Source organism: Furipterus horrens, unplaced genomic scaffold (genome assembly GCF_987537825.1).
Source record: "Furipterus horrens unplaced genomic scaffold, mFurHor1.1.pri manual_scaffold_3, whole genome shotgun sequence".
Taxonomy (NCBI): Eukaryota; Metazoa; Chordata; class Mammalia; order Chiroptera; family Furipteridae; genus Furipterus; species Furipterus horrens.
Window position 1 is genome coordinate 9,081,530 of NW_028327173.1, and position 14,679 is coordinate 9,096,208.

At 52.9% G+C, this 14,679-nt stretch overlaps 1 protein-coding gene across 2 annotated transcripts; it reads right to left on the reverse strand.

Moving 5' to 3' along the window:
* Nucleotides 1-795: 795 nt before the first annotated feature.
* On the reverse strand, nt 796-14,351 carry CASP9 (caspase 9). Of its 2 annotated transcripts, XM_090268637.1 has the most exons (9): nt 14,089-14,351; nt 10,639-11,035; nt 8,352-8,386; nt 7,213-7,389; nt 6,746-6,835; nt 5,357-5,504; nt 2,959-3,138; nt 2,260-2,369; nt 796-944 (listed from the first exon to the last, which is right to left on the reverse strand). In XM_090268637.1, the coding sequence occupies exons 1-9, from the start codon at nt 14,218-14,220 to the stop codon at nt 855-857; spliced, it is 1,359 nt and encodes a 452-aa protein (XP_090124763.1). In that variant the 5' UTR covers nt 14,221-14,351; the 3' UTR covers nt 796-854. The 2 variants fall into 2 exon arrangements, with proteins under 2 accessions (XP_090124763.1, XP_090124762.1); XM_090268636.1 differs by lacking the exon at nt 6,746-6,835.
* Between the last annotated feature and the right edge of the window lie 328 nt (nt 14,352-14,679).

Consider the following 14,679-nt stretch of genomic DNA (forward strand, 5'->3'; position numbering starts at 1 on the left):
CAGGGCCTCCACCAGTCAACAGTGTCCCCCTAGACAAGCAACCTGACCTTCCTGAACACGTGGTTCCCGTGGGTCACCTCCTGGGATGGCATGGGGGTGGCGATCAAATGAAATGTTTCCAAAAAAGCAAAAGTCTCCTTTATAAGGAAGAACAAAGGGTTAAAGCAAAATAAGGGGGGAAATAGGCAAAAGAGAGTCCATAGTCACCTAACATTTATTTTTTTAACAACACTGTAATACAGGAAAAATGAATACTTTTTAAGACATTATTTAAGATTCACAGATTGCAGCTGGTTCAGACTTCGGGAGTCCTCACTTGCTGATTTGAGAGATGCTAGTTTGTCTCTCGCTAAAAACTCCCCACAGTCCAGTGGTTCTCAGGAGGGGTCCCCCAGGGGACATTTGGCAATGTCTGAAGACATTTTTGGTTGTCACTATTCAGGGAGAGATGTTGCTGGCATCCCGTGGGTAGAGGCCAGGGATACTGCTAACCATCCTACATGCACAGGCCACAGCAAAGGATTATGGGACCCCAAATGTCAATGGTGCTGAGGTTGAGAAGCCCTGCTCTGGAGAAAATACAAGGATCACAGACACGGTCAATCGCCAGGCAACCAGCCACTGGTGAAAAGCCGCACATTGTCCAAGGCCACCTTCTGCCCCTTTTCTCCGTCATCAGTCATTTGCTGCTGGGAGCCTGTCTGCCGCCAGTGGGGAACAGCAGACCCCCAACAGGCTACAAAATCCTTCAACCCATGACAGCTGTGGCTGGAGCCCAGGCTTCAGCCGACCCCGGGCGGGGAGCAGGAAGGTTTAGGGGCAAAGGCAAGGCAGGGCCAGAGCCCATGGCTTCCTTAGGTTCTAAAGAAGAGTTTTTTCCGGAGGAAATTAAAACAACCAGGAATCTGTTTGTAAATCCCTCTCTCTGAAACAGCATTTGCGACCTGTGAACACACGAACACATGACGGTCTGTTGAGTTCTCTCGATTGAAGCAAGAATCCCTTCCATATCAGGAATCGAAGAGCAGCTGGGGGTGTCCCCTGAATAAACGCTTTTAAGCAGCTCTAACTGCAGCCTCCTTGGGGCGTGAGGGGTTTAAAAAATAAGCATCTCAACCATAAGTTTAGAAAACTCAGAATTCAACATTTCAAAATTCAAAAACTTAAAAGTTCAAATCAGATGGAAAGGTTTGCTTGAATAAAAGCTGGGAGAAGCAGTGGGACCCAGGAGCTGAGTGCACCACGTGGCCCTGACAGACCCCCGACTCCGACCCCATGGGGCCCCAGGCTGCCTCTGTCGTTCACCTGCCCAGAGCCATGGCACATGGGGGCCCTGCACTTGACCTTTCTTCTCCATTCTGCTCAGCAAAGCACAGAGCCAGAGCCTCCCCAGAAGAAAGGAGTGGTCCCAGCCCCATTTCGTGGCACAAAATACCTGAGCAGAGCAGGAGCGGCCCACGAGTGCTCTGGGACCCTCAGAGGAAGCAACTGCTCTGAGTGGGATTTCACTCAGCCAGGCTGGGGCCCTATCAGGCCATCCTTTCCTGTTCTCTTGCTAGGGGCCTCTCAAGAAGGGGACATCCTAAAGAGGATTCATGATTCTTGAGGGTCAAGAGTAGTCCTGGCCGATGTGACTCAGCTGGTTGGAGTGTCGTCCCAAAAAGCTACAGGTTCAATTCCCGGTCAGGGCACATGCCTAGATTGTGGGTTCAGTTCCCCATCAGGGAGTGTACGAGAAGCAACCAATCAATGTTTCTCTTTAACAGTGATATGTATTTCTCTCCGTCTCTCCCTCCCTTCCCCTGTCTCTAAAATCAATGAGCATGTCCTCGGGTGAGGATTTAAAAAAAAAAAAAAAAAAAAAAGAGCAAAGGGTGAGGAGGAAGAGAAGATGACCACGCAGGGGGGCAAATGCGCAGGGACACAGGGACAGCCCCACGACCTGTCTTCAGGACTGCAACGCTCTGTCCACTGAGCCAGCAAAGCCTTGTGCTGAGGACTGGCTCTGTCAATGGAGGGAGTGGATGCTGTCAGCCTGGGGACCTCAAAGAAGCCAAGGATGGAGGCCCTTGGAATGAGGGGCGAATGTCAGCATAGGTGGTAACACCTTGCATCAGAGAAGCCAAAGCGCTGACTCACGGCAGCCACGGTGCAGACCTGGAGGGGGTTCCCCGCCCTTCACCTTTGGCCTGCCGGCTGCCCCCACCACCCCACCCCTCCCAGCAGCCTCCCCTCTCCTTCCCAGAAGGCGGGGCTCACCCGGAGCAGGAGGCTCTGCAGGTCTTCAGAGTGAGCCCACTGCTCAAAAACGCCGTCCAGGGTCTCGATGTACCAAGAGCCCTTATTGCGATCCCTCCAGGAGACAAAACCTGCGGAAGGAGAAAGGCTGAGCTTCACTGGAGAGCCGCCCCCACCCCACGCGTGCACAGGGGCCACCTCCGGACTCGGATGCGTTGACACCTCCAGCAGGAGCAGCCCACACCACTGCGCTCGGTCCCACCGTGCGTGACCCTGTGGCGTCAGTTATGATTCCGGTTTCCCAACAAGGAAACCAAGCCTCAGAGAAGTCCAGTGACTCCCCCGAGGGACAAGAAAGGAAGGACCCTAACACCTGCCCCGCCTGCTATGTGCCAGGTACTGTGCTCAGCGATACGCCAGCCACCTTGTTAATCCCCATGACAACCCCTGAAGCATGATTCTTATTCTCATTTTAAAGATGAGAAAACTGAGGCAAGGCCAGGAAGAGGGTGAGACACACAAGCCCAAGGGTGCGTTCCTCCTTAAATTTTGTATCCTAGCGCCTCACCTGCCCTGACCCAGGCTCAGAGAGGGGAAGTAACTTGCTCAGGGTCACAAAGGTGGCAACAGACAGAACCAAGATTCACGCCCAGGTGATTTCTTTCACAACGCAATTGCTCCTGAGACAGATCTGGGGGGCCCCCTGGGTACTGTGCTCACCTGGGAAGGTGGAGTAAGACACAAAGATGTCACTTGGTGTGGGCAAACTAGACACGGCATCCGGCTGGTCACAGTTGCCTGGGTCATCCCGGAACGGGGCAGCGTCTGACTCAGGGTTACTGCCAGGGGTCCTGTCCTCAGGGGAAGTGGAGATCACCTCAAACCCACGGTCCTTCTGCTCTGTAGGAAGCAAAAACAGACACCATTTGTCACTGAAACCCAGTCCGGAGCTCCTGCCCCATGTATCTGCTCCCAACCCAAGACCGCCCGATTCCCTCCAGAGCAAGGTCCCAGTGATGGGCAAACATGAGCGGGGGCCAGGACCCTGCCTTACCCCCTTCTGCCTCTCAGCCCCGCGCCGTACTCCGCGGAGGCCCCAAGCCTGCAAAGGCGGCCTCTGAGTTGGGTGAAAGCTGGACTATAGCTTACTGGGGTCACTGCTTCTGGTTATTTTCTTCGTTGAGATTCTGGAACCCGCCCGGGGTGTCTGGGATTGACTTAGGTGGAACAGCAGAGGGGACCTGAGGTGTGAGCGTGGGACTGCTGCGGGGCCCCCGGGCAGCCAGTGCAGCAGGGGAGCGGCGCTTTAGTGGAATAACTTAAAAATGGCCTTAGGAGACAGGTGGGCAGAGGGGCTGCCCGGGAAAAACAGAGCAGACACAGTGGGATCCGAGAGGGGACTATGGGGAAAAAAGAGGGGGTCAGACAGGGGACACTAGCCTTGTGTCCATTCATGTGTCGCCCTCATTCTACAGAGCCGATGGGAAGGCCCTGCTCCAGGGCGAGGCGCTTCATGCCCAGCTTTGTTCTTAAAGAGCCTGGGTAACTCACAGCCCGCCGTGAGGCAGGACTAATGCCCCGCAAGCGTAAGCACACAGCGGGAGGGTTGCTGTCCCCTCTGCACGTAACACCCACAGCCACTGCGGCACACGGAGCTGCCTTCCGCTTCTCGGCGAGAGCTCTAAAATTCTGACGAGGGGACACCCAACGTTAGCAGCTCGGCCCGAGAGAGGCCGCTCAGCTCTGGCCCAGGGCATCACCACGCTGTCCGTCACCTTGTATCACGCTCCTTACTGACATGCCACACCAGAGTGACCAACCTGGACACACGCTTCTCCCCTCTGGCGCCCGCCCTGCCTCTTAATGAAGGGTGTTAGAGGATTTTTAAAGTGTTTTAAATTGTAACGACAGTGAACTTTAAAACCACCAAAATCCAGGACTTTCTGACGCATGGAAACAGGACACCTTGCCGGACGCTGAGAGCTTGCCGACGTTTCTGTGTTTCTGTTCTCAGCTGCCAGGCTGCCCCCGTGTGGCAACAGTGTTAACCACAAGGTCCCGAAGCCTGCTAGGCACTAAGCAGGGACCGGAACTCCAAAGGCAGCTGCATCCTGGCGTTGGAATCCTGCTCTACCCAGGGAGTGGTTTTGGTGAGTTCTTTACCGGTGGGAGTCTACATTATTTCAAATTTTACACAGGTATTTTTATACGGTTCTATTTCCAATTCAAATCTAAATAATTAGAACCCACATAAGATGCCACCAAACCGTGCGCTTTGTGCCAGGCCAGGACCCGGATGCAGGGCAGACAGGCCTGACCCTGCCCTTGGAGAGCTGACCTTGCGATGAGGCTGTCTCAACGAGAAGGTGCTGGGACAGGAAAGAACAGGAGCTACAGGAGCACAAGGGCCAGTGAACCCTGACAGTTCAAGGAAGCGGTTGTTTAGGGAAGACTTCCTGGAGGTGGTGACAGTAAATGGTAACCAGAGGATAATTAAGAGTGACCAGGAGACAAGGCAGAGGATCGCAAATGGAAACGCTGGGGAGCAAGCCAGAGCCTGCGACATCCTGGGAAGGTTGGCAGTGCTGGGGCAGGCATAGCATGCCAGGCTGGGGGAAGCAAAGTGGCCGGGGCCGGATCACCAAGGGCTTTGTAGGCCCCGCTAAGGAGTCCAAAGACACCACAAAGTTCCTTTGTGCTACTGAGCGTGGATACTGGGGTGGGCAGAGGGCTGGAAGACCAGCTAACTATAACCCCCAGAAAGCTGGCCTCCCTTTCTGGGGTAGTAGAAAGGAGGTCTGGTTGATGGGAGTCAGGAAAATGAAGGGTTTTTTCCTCCTCCATTTGGTTTATTTTTGTCAAATCTCAGGAGTTGAAATTGCCAAAGCTGAGGGAGCCTCTGATTCAAGTGCCATTGTGAGACCAAGACTCCCACCTCTAAAGGCTGGACAAAGCCAGATGCAGGTGCTGCCGTTCAGACAACAGCGACATGTCTGGGACTCTCTGACTGCCTGGAGAGACCCCTTGGACATTGGGAGGGGCCAGAAGGGAAAGAAGCAGGAGGCAGCGACTCCTTCCTCATTAGGTTCTTCTCAAGGGGGGCTGCGGACCGGCTTACCTCCACCACAGGCCTGGATAAAAAAGAGCTTGGGCTTCCCTCCCAAGCTGGGGCAGCCGGTTCCATTGAAGATGTTCACGATTCTCTCGACGGACACAGGACACCCATCTGTGCCATAAACAGCCCCCGGGAACTGGAGGTGGCTAGCCTAGAAGACCAAGAACCCTGGTTACAAATCCAAGAAGTTGAGTAGGAATCCAACAAACCATTCAGAGGCTCTGGGGATGGGGGCAGGGAGCAGCAAGCATTTAGAAGGTCCTAGCCAGGGGCACAGGGCTGATTTAGACAGCCAGGATGGTTTTGGATGGGCCCTGGTCAGCTTCCATTCCAAGCATCTAAACTCATGTGCCTACAGGGCCCAAGAGAGCCTAACTGGACAGTGCCAGCCAGCTTCCCAGATCAGTGGCTCTCCAAGTATGGCCCCTGGGCCAGCAGCATTAGAATCACCAGGGACTTGTAAGACATCCAAATTCCTGGGCCCCACCCAGACCTCTGAATCAGAAACCCTGATAGAGGAGACCAGCAATCGGGTCCTTCAGGTGCCTCTGATGCGGCTGAATGCTGAGAACCACTGCTCTAGAGAGATTCTTCTCAAACTTGATGTGTGTGGGGATCTGTTAAAGCGCAGAGGCCTCGGGGGCATGGCGGGGGGTGGGGGGTGGGGGTGGCAGGAGTCTGCATGTCACCAGCTGCCAGGTGCAGTGGCCGCACCGTGAAGGAAATGACCTGAGGAGCAGCCCCTGCCCAGCTTACAGGCCACACAGCATGCTCTGGGAGGATGCTGGCTGGTAAGGCTAGACCTTTGTGGTTTTTCAAGAAAAGCTAGAAATCCTAATTTTGGTATGAAAGCTGCCAGATTTGAAAACACTGTATAACCCAGAGGGGCACTATGGGTCCCCAGCTTGTGACCTCTGACCTTTCCAACCCTCAACTTAGAAGAAAAGGAAACTGGAGCCCAGGAAGGGGAAGAGCCTGGGGCACAATGACCCAGCACATTAGTGCCGAGCCCCGCGTGGATGCCAGTGTCCTGATTCCCAGCCAGAAGCAAAGGGCCCAGAACGATGCCCAGCAGGACCAAGCAGGAGCTGGGAGCTTTGATGCGCTGTGCCGGCTCTGGACAAACCCGGGGGTAGCAGCTTCGTGAGCGGAGCTTGTCTCCTTCCTGCCCCTCCCAGATGCCTTCTCCCAGGACACCCCTCCACCCGAGTGAAGAATCCAGCTCCTCAGAGGACCGGATGGCTCCCAAGAACCAGTAGGAGGTGGACAGGGCCCCATGGCTCTTCCCACAAAGCGGAGGGTGTCCTGGGCACAGGAAAGGGTCAGGGTTCCCACACAGCCTGTCGGTGCGGCCTTTCCCAGGCGCCCGCCCGGAAAGCTGAGGTCCCCCACCTGACAGCCGTGAGACAGGATGGCCACCACACAGCAGTCCAGGGCACCGTGGTCCCGCCGCGCCAGCCCCACCAGGGTCTGCAGCATTTGCTACAAAGGGAAGGTTGCACTGAGCCAGAGCAGTGACGGCCCAGGTCCCCACCCTCAGCCCGCCTGCATCCTGGGGCAGGGCACTTTCCCTGCTCCCAGCGCCACTACTGACGTAATGACAGCCCTAACAGGCACAACAGCCACCATTCCTGGGGCAAAGGTGCTCTTCTTGCTGTCCAGACAACGAAACAGAGGCTCAGGAGTCACCCAGCAGGTGCCGGACAGCCGGACCTCCACCCAGACGGCTCTGAGTCTGAAGCTTAAACTGGTAACCACGGAGCAGTACTGCCTCTCAAGGCCCCACAGACCTAAGGGCCAGCCCTGGGGAGTCGCTTGCTCTCTGGGCCCCGGTCTCTCTGCGCAGACAGTGACCGTACCTTGGCAGTCAGGTCGCACTTCACCTCCACCATGAAATGCAGCAAGTGGAAGCGTCTCTGCAACTTCTCACAGTCGACGTGGGAGCCGGTGCGGGTGCTTAGCTCCGACTTAAGGCAGAAGTTCACGTTGTTGATAATGAGGCAGTGGCCACAGGGGTCTGCATTCAGGACGTACGCCTGCCCAAGCACAGGGACCAACGTAAACGGGGGTCTCACTGCACAGCTCAGGAGGGGAGGAGACCCCATGGTTTTCCCTTGTGTGGTTGACAGTCTGGAGCAATGACACAAAAAATGGGGTCTGCCCTCCCTCCGAAGGAGTAGCAGAGTCTACCCCCAGCTCTGCAGGGCACGAGACAACAGACTGCCACCCAGACTGGGGGTGAGCGCTAGCTGGGTGGTGCCCAGAGAGCTGAGCTTGGGAGAGGAGACTAGTGCCCTCCACAGCATCAGGGGTGGGAGCTGCTAGCTTAGAACTCCAACACCCACAGGCATTCACCCCAAGTGGACTTTACAGACTGCCCAGTCCAGGGGAGCACCTGAGAATCGTGTGGGTGACTCTGGGCGGACCCGTGCCCAGGCCCACCCTCAGAGCACCGACGCCACTTTGTCCCCAGGCTAAAGGGTCCCCGTGTAATCCTCTCTTGCAGTAGCCTGTTCTTTTTATTTATGGTACGTTACACTGTTTATATTGAATACTTATATATTTCTTTCTAGAACTGGCCTCTGCTAGGCTGATGATCCCACGAGGGCTAAAACATAAGTGGTCTGTCCCCAGGTATCGCAGCGCAGAGCCCAGGGCTGGCACACAGGTGGCACACAATCAATGCTATGAATGAGGGTCAGTGACTCGGACTGGGGGCAGGGGAGCCACAGCCGATTCTGTTGCCCTCCTCATTAGGTGGGACCCCCTAACTTTCCAGGTGAGGAAGGAGCAGAATTGGACAATCTGCTCCAGAAGGAGCTGTGCCAGAGTCGGGGAGCTGGAGGGGGCCTGGGACTGGGGGTCTCTCTCCAGCGGGGCTGGGCTCCCTGGGCCCTTGATACAGCTACAGGGAAGGACCGGGGGGGGAGGGGCAGAAGGACCCGGAGGGGCAGAAGGACCCAAAACTGCAGCTGGCCCCAAACCCTACAAGGCTCACCAAATCAGCGTTTCCCCTCAGTCTCTCCTGAGCACCTGCAGAGAGAGAGAGAGAAAGACAAAGAAGGAAAACATGAATGTCGGGGTCCAACAGGGGAGGGGGGGACTCTGTGGACAGTCCCCACAGATGCATAGGAGTGGGAACTGGAGTGGGAACTGCTGGTGGGAGGGAGTCAAGAAGCACAGCCACCTTCAAGGAGAACTCTTTAGAAGTTTCTAATAATTAAACACCCATCTACCCTCCGGCCAGCAATTCCGCTCCATGGTGTGCATATACCCAAGAGAAATGAATGCAATGGACACAAAAACACTTGGCCACCAACGTCCACTGAAGACTTAGTCGTAATTCCTAAAACTAGAAACAGTGCAAATGTCTGTCAACAGGTCAACAGATAAACAAATTGCGATGCAACCAGACAAGGGAGCACCACCACACAGCCTGCACAGGAACGAGCTACTGAGGCATGCAGCACCTTGGATCATCTCAAGAACATTATGCGGAGTTAAAAAAGCCAAAGAAGTATACATGGTGTGATTCCATTTATGTGACATTCTAGAACAGAAGGGTACAAGGGAAGCTCCAGGAGAGCAGAGGCCCCCACTCTGTGGAACCCCCGGGGCCCAGCACACAGTAGGTCCTCAGGAAATATTTGCAGAATGAATAAATGAGCAAAGTTGTCCTTTATTCCTTCAATGTCAAAAGAATTTTCATTTCCATTAGCTAAAAGTCAACAAGCCACTATAAGGTCACAGGATACTTTTTAAGCAAAGAGAACATACTGGCTACCACCAAGACATGTTGGGGCCTACACTCATGAACCGACGATTGTGACATTCATTGCTCACAGCAAACCTGGACCCCTTGTTGGGAACTATTCTCTAATCAATTTTTTTTTAAGATTTTATTTATTTACTTTTAGAGGGGAAGAGAGGGAGAAAGAGAGAGAGAGAAATATCAATGTGTGAGAGATACATCAATTGGTTGCCTCTCACATGCCCCCAGCTGAGACCTGGCCCACAACCCAGGCATGTGCCCTGACCAGGAATTGAACCAGCGACCTTTCGGTTCTCAGGCCAGTACTCAATCCACTGAACCACACCAGTCAGGGCTCTCTCGCCAATTTAAAAGTCACGCCAGTGGAAGATTAAATGCTACATGTGTAAGTCTGCCTAAATAGGTAGCTTAAACTTATGTCAAAATGTCTGCAGCAGGTTGTCAATAAAGTTTAGTCCTTTTTTCATCAAAAAATAATAAATAAAAAATAAAAGTCACGCCAGAAAAGCGTTCACATCCCATGTTTTTTTTAAAAAAGGTTTTACCTAGCCTAAAGGCTTACATTAGTCCACAGATTTAATTCTGAAACTATTGCTCACTTCCAAAATTCCACTGCACCCCAAAAATATCACTACTATCCACTACTGAGGAATTTATTTATTTCTCAAATTTGCAACAATGATCCACAAAGTGAGAGAGCAGCAGCATCCACATGATAGAATAAGAATTTTCTACAGCCTTCCCCTACAGAGAACACCAAGGCTGACAATCACCCATCACTCACGGACAGAGTGCCTTTGCAGAAGTTCAGAGTACACTGGAGAAGTTCCAGCACACCGCTGATGCAAAAAAAAAAAAAAAAAACACCAAGATTAGATTCCTTAAAGAAGCCAGTCAGTAAAGATTAGAGGAAGTGATATTTCTTCAAACACAAAGACAGCAGCACAAGACTTCAAGGAATATAAAAAATCAAGAAAACACAACGCCACTAAAAGAACCAAATAATTTTCCAGTAACCGACCCCAGAGAAATAAAAATCAGAGATTTGCCCAATAAAGAATTCAAAATCATTGTTTAAAGGAAGTTTAGTTAATTACTAGGAAACACAGAAAGACATTCAACAAAATCAGGAAAACAACACACAAAATCAGAAGTTTAACACAGAGCTAGAAATCATAAAAGAGAAAAACAGAAAATCTGGAAGTGAAGACTACAGTGAATAAAATGAAAAAAAAAAAAAAAAAAAAAAAAAGCAACAGAGAACCCCAGTATCTAACTTGATCAAACAGAAGAAAGAATCTGACAAGTCATTTGAAATTATCTATTCAGATAAGAATACATGCTTTTCAGAGGAGGGGCTGCCAAAATTAAAGCCTCTGAAGACTTACCAGAATATGCTATCCATATCCCATGAGGTCTCAGAAAAACACCACCAAAATTAAATTCTGAATTTTAGCCTGCACCGCTGTACCAATGGTCACACCCAACTCCCAGCCACTCTCTCCGTACTCACGGACATCACCGAATCCTCCAGAATGAACATCCACCAGCCTGGGCACGTCTGGTCTGAGAACCTCTGGTCTGAGCTTAGCAGGACAGAGCTCTTCAGGCCCCAGCACTACCGGAGCGAGTTTGCCTGGGGTCAGCTTCGCTGGATCCTGCTTCACCGCTCTCAGCTCCTCTGGTTTGAGGCCCATTGGTCCGACCACCACAGGCATGAGGTGTGGGGGTCTGATGGCCTCCGGATCCCGCTTTGCTGCTTGGCTACTCGTTCTCAGCAACGAAGCCAGGCTATTCTGCCCTGTGTCCTCTAAGCAGGAGATGAACAAAGGAAGGGCCTGACTCCCTCGAGTCTCCAGATCTATGAGCAGCTGCCTGGCCTGATCACGCCGAGACCCGGAGCCTGCCCTCTGTTTGGAAAGAAAGACATGGCCCTATTACTCACGGACTTTCCTGTGACTCTCACCTCGTCCCCTTATTTCCCTGATAGCATAAATCTCAACACTCACGCATGTGAGCAAAAATTGGTCCTGCCTTTGCTTATCTATTCATTCAGTATTTTGGAGGTGTCTGCTATGAGCCCAGTGCCGTAATAAGTGCTGAAAATACAGCAGTGAACAATCTCAGTCCTCAAGGAGCAAACATCATGTGGGGAATGCCAACAGACAAACCCACAATGGCACAGCAAGGAGAAATGTGCCACAGGAAAAGAACATGGGACTGTGAGGGTACGGGAGCACACAACTCAGTCCAAAACAGTAAAAGAGGCTTCGAGCAGCGGGTCTTAGCTGAGGCACTAGAGAACATTAAGAAGTGAACAGCAGGACATGAAGATGAAAGCAGAGGCTGAAGTGATGTGGCCACAAGCCAAGGAATGCTGGCAGCCTCTAGAAGCTGCAGCAGGCAAGGAATGGACTCTCCCCTTGAGCCTCCAGAAGGAAGCAGCCCTGCTGACACCATGACTTTAACCCCTTGTCTTAAAAAAAAAAAAAAAGGCAAGTGAGCCCTGGCTGGTGTGGCTCAGTGGACTGAGTGCCGGCCTGAGAACCAAAAGGTTGCTGGTTTGATTCCCAGCCAGGGCACCAGCCAGGTCCCCAGTTGGGAGTATGCATGAGGCAAGTGGTCGATGTATCTCTCACACATCGATGTTTCTCTCCCTTTCTTTCTACCTCCCTTCCCCTCTCTCTTAAAATAAGTAAATAAAATCTTTTTTTTGTTTTAAAAGGAAGTGAATAGCGAATTCAGAGAAATGGGAAATGTAAGTTGGGGTGGGAACGGTAGTAAGAAATGAGGCATTTGTGTGGTCATGCCAAGAAAGCTGTGAAAAGCCACTGAAGAGTTTTAAGAAGAGGGTGAGAGTCAAATCTGCCATTTAGAAAAATCATCCTGGGAGCAGAGTGGACAATGAAGGGAGTGAGCCACACCCAGGTCAGGTGGCAGCAAAGATGGTGTAGCTCGAAGAGTGAGAAGTCAGAGGACAGACCAGAGAAATGAGGAGGGAGAACCAACAGGGCCTTGCCATTGACTGGGTAGACTTTGAAGATGGAGAAATGGTCACGGCTGACAGGTGTGGGCAAGGTGAGGCCACGCACTGGGACAGGGAGCAGGGTGGGAGCAAGAAGAAGATGCTGGTTATCTGCGGGCTGTCCTTCAAGACCCAGCACTGTGCAAGATCCCCAGGATCTGCAGGAATAAGATACAACCCTGTCCTCAAATGTTCTCCAGCAGCACTGTGCAAGGGAGTTTTCCAAGATGATGGAAATGTTCTTTATCTGAGCTGTCCAACATGGCAGCTATCAGCCTCGGGCGGCTACTGAGCACTTGGGTCCTATGACTGGGGTACTGAATTTTTTTGTTTGTTTAATTTTAATTCAGATTTACAGTTAAATAGCGACATGTGGCTAGTGGCTACTATATTAAAGAGCAGAGACTTATAGTGTCACTGAGAAAATAATTCTCAATAGCAAACCAGCTATCTGCTTCCTCCTGCAAGTAGATTGCGGTATTTTGATTTCTTTCAAGAGTTAAATGCATCTTTCACTTAGTGCCCCTAAACAGCCTTAAATTACAATGATCCCCACTTTACGAAGAGGGAACATGAGTTACCAAAAGGTGCTGCCACTTGTTAATATATTACAAAGCTAGGATGAGGGCCCATATCAACATGGCTCCAAAGCCTGTGGGTTTACCAGCCATCCCAGGTATGGTGAAATGGCACCCGTCGTTCACACAGCATTCTTTTAAAATTCTGAATTCTTGCTAGTATTTCAAAGCAGGCAATTTGACATCAAAATCAAGACTCCCAGCTTCTCTTTAACAACATGAAAGATCCGGCAATGCTGGACCAGCATTCTGGCAAGGCCAGACCCAGATGGAGCTGGGGGGCAGGACAGAGGCTGCCGGCTGCACTGCCCACCCATTGGGCCTGCATGGGCGTTCCAGTTGGTGACCCCTGTGAATGTACCTAAAGGCAAGGATATGGCCTCACACCATCTCCACTCCTCCGTACAGGCCATGCAGCAGGTGCTCCTAAGACTTCTTTTAATACTATTATTCACTGGTAACTTTCCAAATGACACTTGTTCTGTTAACGACTTCCCACTGGGTCAGGCCAAGCTCCTGGGTGAGGCAGCAACTGCACACTCAGCCAGCAAGCAGCCCACAGGGCACTGGCCAGGGGCCTCCAGGAAGCCATGCACACCCCACCGCACCTCAGGGTCGCAAATCCCTCCTGTATCCATCTTGCCTCACAGGTCTGCAGGGAGGGTCAAGTAAGACAAAGGTATTAAAGTGCTTTTAAAGAGAACCTCCGGTGTTTATTATTCCCTCCATTACCTGCAAAGCCCCTTACAAAACATAAACTTAATACGTGAAGGGCTGGCCATGGAGGACAGGACATCGCCAACTACCACACATGAGCCCTTACTCTGTGCCTGACACTCCACTGTTTCACATTCTCCCCCTCACTTAGCCCTCAGGGCAATAATACTGTTGTTCCCGTTTCACGGCCCAGGAAACTGGCTCAAAAGAGGGTGTGGCTTGCCCAAGGGCAGGGTGCCAGGCAGTCTGCGGCCCGAGTGGGTGCGGTGGACGTTCATGCTAGAGAAGGGAAAAAAAACAAAACATGCCACCTTGCTGGCAAAAGCACAGCGCTGCAGCAGCTAACAGTGCACGCTGCTGGCGCAGGGCGCGGAATCGCGTTAGCAAGCCGGTGTCTGGGGCTGTTTGGTCCGGCTGGGCAATCTAGTGGGCTCGCGCCGCCGTGGGCAAAGACGGGGTTCCCACACAATGGTTTCCTAAAAGGGGAGGGGCGTACTGGTTGGCACAGAGAGGGAAGCTCGGCCGTTAAGTCACTTTGCGGCTCCAGCAACCCTCTCCGCGCGGCCTCGCCGTCCCCATCTGTGAGAGAAGTCTGCTCAGGGCAAGGGAGACGGGACGCAGACTGGGAGGGGGCCGGGCGCACCTGGATGTCCTCGATCATGTCCGGCGTGAAAAGCTCGCGGTTCAGTAGAGCGTCCCAGAGAGAGGCCACCTGCAGCTCGCGGACCAGCTGCACCCGGCACCGCCGCAGGAGCTGCCGATCAGCCTGGTCCATGGCTGGTAGACTGCGGGGACCCGGGCCGTCCCGGTCCACTTCCGGGCCTCGGCCACCGCGCCCTGCCCGCTCCTCAGGACCCGCCCCCAAGCGGGCCAAAGCGCGGCACCCTACCCCAGTATCTCCCGCGCCCCCAGGGTCCCGCCCCTAGGTCAGGCCACCTCCTATCCATTCGGCCCCGCCTCTACGCCCTGCTCCGCCCCCAGGACTCACGTCAGTCAACGCCCCGCCCCCGAATTACGCCCCGCCCCGACACGCCCCCGCGACGCTGCTGCTTGACCCGGGCCGAAGTTCGAGACCGCTCGCTTTTACGGAGACTCGGAGTCGGGGTCACACTGCTAGTGAGACACAGCCGTGCCTGGAGCCACAGTCTGGCCCGCCCCATTCCAACTCCTTCCCTGTATGGCTCCCCTAGAGCCCCGTCCCTTGCCCCTATTAAAACCGTAAATCTGCCGCGCC

What these genes read in the sequence shown, in the direction of transcription:
- CASP9 (XM_090268637.1), bottom strand. Translation starts at nt 14,220, where the DNA reads ATGGACCAGGCTGATCGGCAGCTCCTGCGGCGGTGCCGGGTGCAGCTG. An exon ending in ACATGATCGAGGACATCCAG is followed by an intron (nt 11,036 to 14,088) that starts GTGCGCCCGGCC and finishes CTTTCCAAACAG; the next exon opens with AGGGCAGGCTCCGGGTCTCG. An exon ending in TATCCAGGCCTGTGGTGGAG is followed by an intron (nt 3,139 to 5,356) that starts GTAAGCCGGTCC and finishes TGCTTCCTACAG; the next exon opens with AGCAGAAGGACCGTGGGTTT.